The following is a 5000-nucleotide window of genomic DNA, read 5'->3' on the forward strand; positions in this document are numbered from 1 at the left end:
GCACACTTAACATAACAAGGTCGTTGTCATGAAATTTACACACAGTGCCAGCAATTGGATGATTACAAGACTGAAGAAAAAAATTTTCTTACTACAACGCTTTGAATTGCTGTTTAACATCGTTATCGGAAATATAGCACTTACATGCACACATTTTATATTTGGTATCTTGTTACTTAAAGTTAATATCTTCTGTTAACTCTAATTATTTAAGACGTTTTATTTTCTTTTGCTAAATCTGATAATCTTTAAGAAGTTTTCTTTTCTTTGCGTCACTAACTGCGTAATTTCTTAGAACACTTAACACAATAGACCATATTCGTATTCCCAGTATTGGACTGGAACTAGCTTGCAATGGAGGCTAATGCGGAGGAATATATTAAAAAGGATTTCCATTTGAAAAGATTTCCCCGCATTAGCCTCCATTGCAAGCTAGTTCCGGTCCAATACTGAGAATATTATTATGGTCTATTGTATGTACCGTGCTGATTGTCTTTTTATTAACTTCCTATTAATGAATGCGGTGATAACGATATGACTATGTCTGTGGGCCATCGCTGGGCATCTACATAAAATTTTCATTTGGGACAAATACATCTGCCTAGGAAGAAACGGACGGAAAGGTACAAATCAGCAACTGAGCGGGAAACTGAACGAAACGATAGCACGATGAATACCATATGACACGTAATCGCTGTGTACAATATATATAAAGTCATTAACTGTTATTAACAAATTAATACACTAAATCGTTTTTTGTAAGTTAAAAGATGATTAATGACTTGAATTTGACTGAAGTGTCTGTTGGACGTTGTTGATAGAAATAACTTCTTTTTCTTTTGCATTTCGTCTTAAGTGAAATCACAATCTGTTAATGATGTCAAGATCAGTTAAGGAAAGAAACTGCCGTTGTGTCAACAAGGGTACTTGGTGTATACAGAAAAGAAGCTGTCTCAACGAGGAACAAAGTCTTTTGAGAGATAAACAAGTCCATACTGGAGAGAACCATAATGAATGCAAAGAATGTGGCAAGTGTTTCACCGAAGCAGGGAATTTAAGGACACATGAAAGAGTAAATACTGAAGAGAAGCCTTATAAATGCAAACAAAGGGGCAAGTGTTTTAGCCAAGCAGGAAGCTTAAAGATACATGAAAAAGTCCATACTGGAGAGAAGCCTTATGAATGCAAACAAAGTGGCAAGTGTTTTAGCCAAGCAGGAAATTTGAGGAGACACGAAAAAGTCCATACTGGAGAGAAGCCTTACAAATGCAAACAATGTGGCAAATGTTTTAGCCAAGCAGGAAATTTGAGGAGACACGAAAGAGTCCATACTGGAGAGAAGCCTTACAAATGCAAACAATGTGGCAAATGTTTTAGCCAAGCAGGAAATGTAAAGATACATGAAAGAGTCCATATTGGAGAGAAACCTTACGAATGCAAACAATGTGGCAAGTGTTTTAGCGAAGCAGGAAGCTTAAAGATACATGAAAGAGTCCATACTGGAGAGAAGCCTTATGAATGCAAACAATGTGGCAAGTGTTTTAGCCAAGCAGGAGATTTGAGGAGACACGAAAGAGTCCATACTGGAGAGAAGCCTTACAAATGCAAACAATGTGGCAAATGTTTTAGCGACGCAGGAAATTTAAAGACACATGAAAGAGTCCATACTGGAGAGAAACCTTATGAATGCAAACAATGTGGCAAGTGTTTTAGCAAAGCAGAAAGCTTAAAGATACATGAAACAGTCCATACTGCAGAGAAGCCTTACAAATGCAAACAATGTGGCAAGTGTTTTAGCCAAGCAGGAGATTTGAGGAGACACGAAAGAGTCCATACTGGAGAGAAGCCTTACAAATGCAAACAATGTGGCAAATGTTTTAGCGACGCAGGAAATTTCAAGACACATGAAAGAGTCCATACTGGAGAGAAACCTTATGAATGCAAACAATGTGGCAAGTGTTTTAGCAAAGCAGGAAATTTAAAGACACATGAAAGAGTCCATACTGGAGAGAAACCTTATGAATGCAAACAATGTGGCAAGTGTTTTAGCAAAGCAGGAAGCTTAAAGATACATGAAAGAGTCCATACTGGAGAGAAACCTTATAAATGCAAACAATGTGGTAACTGTTTTAGCAACGCAGGAAATTTGAAGACACATGAAAGAGTCCATACTGGAGAGAAACCTTATAAATGCAAACAATGTGATAACTGTTTTAGCAACGCAGGAAATTTGAAGACACATGAAAGAGTCCATACTGGAGAGAAACCTTATGAATGCAAACAATGTGGCAAGTGCTTTAGCCATGCAGGAGATTTGAGGAAACACGAAAGAGTCCATGCTAGAGAGAAGCGTTACAAACGTAAGCCAAAAGGAAACTTTTTTCGCAACAAAAAAAGTGTCAAGAAACATGAAAAAGCACTAGGACGTTCTGGAAGTGCAAGTGAACACGAAGTACAGATCTATCGCCCCTGCACTCGACAGGAACACTGTAGTTTAAACCAGGGTGAAAATTACAGCTGTTGGCTTTGCCAAGAGGAGTTGTGCAGCGAGGAGCTTCTTCTTGCACATTATCAAAATCATATGACGTTTGAGGAGCCATCAACTTAAAGTAGTTGGGTGGCTTTTTAATGAATTTTGTTTAAGAAAGTTTTAGTTCTTCGGCTATAATGGTGTTGCGTTTGTAAATTTAAAAAGCGTTCCATTTCCTCGTTGTTAGGTTTCGTTGGACGTTACTTCACCGCCATATGCGTTCAGCCTTTTCTAAGGTGCGTTGAAAATCAGACCATTGTTTAAATATCTAAACACAGTTTTTTTTTTATGTGAAATCACAATCTGTTAATGATGTCAAGACCAGTTAAGGAAAGAAACTGTTGTTGTGTCAACAAGGGTACTTGGTGTATACAGAAAAGAAGCTGTCTCAACGAGGAACAAAGTCTTTTGAGAGATGAACAAGTCCATACTGGAGAGAAGCATAATGAATGCAAAGAATGTGGCAAGTGTTTTAGCAAAGCAGGACATTTAAGAGCACATAAAAGATTCCATACTGGAGAGAAGCCTTATAAATGCAAACAATGTGGTAACTGTTTTAGCAAAGCAGGAAATTTAAAGACACACGAGAGAGACCATACTGGAGAGAAACCTTATGAATGCAAACAATGTGGCAAGTGTTTTAGCGAAGCAGGGAAATTAAAGATACATGAAAGAGTCCATACTGGAGAGAAGCCTTACAAATGCAAACAATGTGGCAAGTGTTTTAGCCAAGAAGGAAGCTTAAAGATACATGAAAGAGTCCATACTGGAGAGAAACCTTATAAATGCAAACAATGTGGTAACTGTTTTAGCAACGCAGGAAGTTTAATGAAACATGAAAGAGTCCATACTGGAGAGAAGCCTTACAAATGCAAACAATGTGGCAAATGTTTTAGCAAAGGAGGAACTTTAAAGATACATGAAAGAGTCCATACTAGAGAGAAACCTTATAAATGCAAACAATGTGGCAAGTGCTTTAGCGTTGCAAGTAATTTAAGGAGACATGAAAGAGTGCATTCTGAAGAAAAATCTTTTGAATGCAAACAATGTGGCAAGTGTTTTCGCTATGCAAGAAATTTAAAGATACATGAAAGAGTCCATACTGGAGACAAACCTTATAAATGCAAACAATGTGGCAAGTGTTTTCGCCAAGCAGAACATTTAAGGAGACATGAAAGAGTCCATACTGGAGAGAAGCCTTATGAATGCAAACAATGTGGCAAGTGTTTTAGCCAAGCAGGACATTTAAAGACACATGAAAGAGTCCATACTGGAGAGAAACTTTATGAATGCAAACAATGTGGCAAGTGTTTTCGCCAAGCAGAACATTTAAGGAGGCATGAAAGAGTCCATACTGGAGAGAAGCCTTACAAATGCAAACAATGTGGCAAATGTTTTAGCAAAGCAGCAAATTTAAGGAGACACGAAAGAGTGCATCCTAGAGAGAAGCGTTACAAACGTAAGCCAAAAGGAAACTTTTTTCGCAACAAAAAAAGTGTCAGGAAACATGAAAAAGCACTAGGACGTTCTGCAAGTGCAAGTGAACACGAAGTAGAGATCCATCGCCCCTGCACTCCACAGGAACATAGTTCTAACCAGGGTGAAAATTACAGCTGTTGGCTTTGCCAAGAGGAGTTGTGCAGCGAGGAGCTTCTTCTTGCACACTATCAAAATCATATGACGTTTGAGGAGCCATCAACTTAAAGTAGTTGGGTGGCTTTTTAATGAATTTTGTTTAAGAAAGTTTTAGTTTTTCGGCTATAATGGTGATGCGTTTGTAAATTTAAAAAGCGTTCCATTTCCTCGTTGTTAGGCTTCAATGGACGTTATTTCGCCGCCATATGTGTTCAGCCTTTTCTAAGGTGCGTTGAAAATTAGACCATTGTTTAAATATCTAAACACATTTTTTTTTTTTTTTTGGGGGGGGTGGGGGGGAAGGGGGGTTATACCAGTTCAAGCTATTGTAAATGCCCTTTTATGTGTTTTCAAAATAGTATTTTAAAGGTTCCACTAGAAACAACGACTTTTTGTAACCAACGGGCCTCTTTAACCCCAGGCAGCTTAAGGACGGTGCCTACTATTGTTGATGCGCATACGTTCTGCGCATCTCGAGATACTTAGATTTCCTATCGGTGATGCTTACTAATACAGGGATAGTTTTGCGCGGTTTAAAACTACCCGGAGAAAGTAGATCTTAGTAAGTACTCTTGGTATCCAAAAAGAAAATTGGGGGTAACCCTGCATTTTTGAGAGATAATTAAGGTTCAATTTGAGAAAGAACGCCATACATTGCTTTGTATTTTAAAGATTTTTACAAATATTATTCATGAATTATGTTTGAAAAATGCGTGGTTACCCCCAATTTTCTTTTTTAATTTCAATAACACTTGTTAAGATCTACATTTGCGGCATAATCACACACCGGGGCCAAAATATCTTTAATTAGTAGGCACCGTCCTTAAAATCCCCG

At 37.9% G+C, this 5000-nt stretch overlaps 1 protein-coding gene across 1 annotated transcript in view; it reads left to right on the plus strand.

Annotated features, from left to right (window-relative positions):
• LOC138040716 (uncharacterized) overlaps positions 1–5000 on the plus strand; it is a 101338-nt gene that overhangs the window by 35363 nt on the left and 60975 nt on the right. The window contains 2 exon segments of the mRNA XM_068886391.1: positions 1145–2586; positions 2851–3923. Of these exon segments, the coding sequence (XP_068742492.1) occupies positions 1145–2586; positions 2851–3923 (2515 nt within the window).

Source organism: Montipora capricornis, chromosome 3 (assembly GCF_036669925.1).
Source record: "Montipora capricornis isolate CH-2021 chromosome 3, ASM3666992v2, whole genome shotgun sequence".
Taxonomy (NCBI): domain Eukaryota; kingdom Metazoa; phylum Cnidaria; class Anthozoa; order Scleractinia; family Acroporidae; genus Montipora; species Montipora capricornis.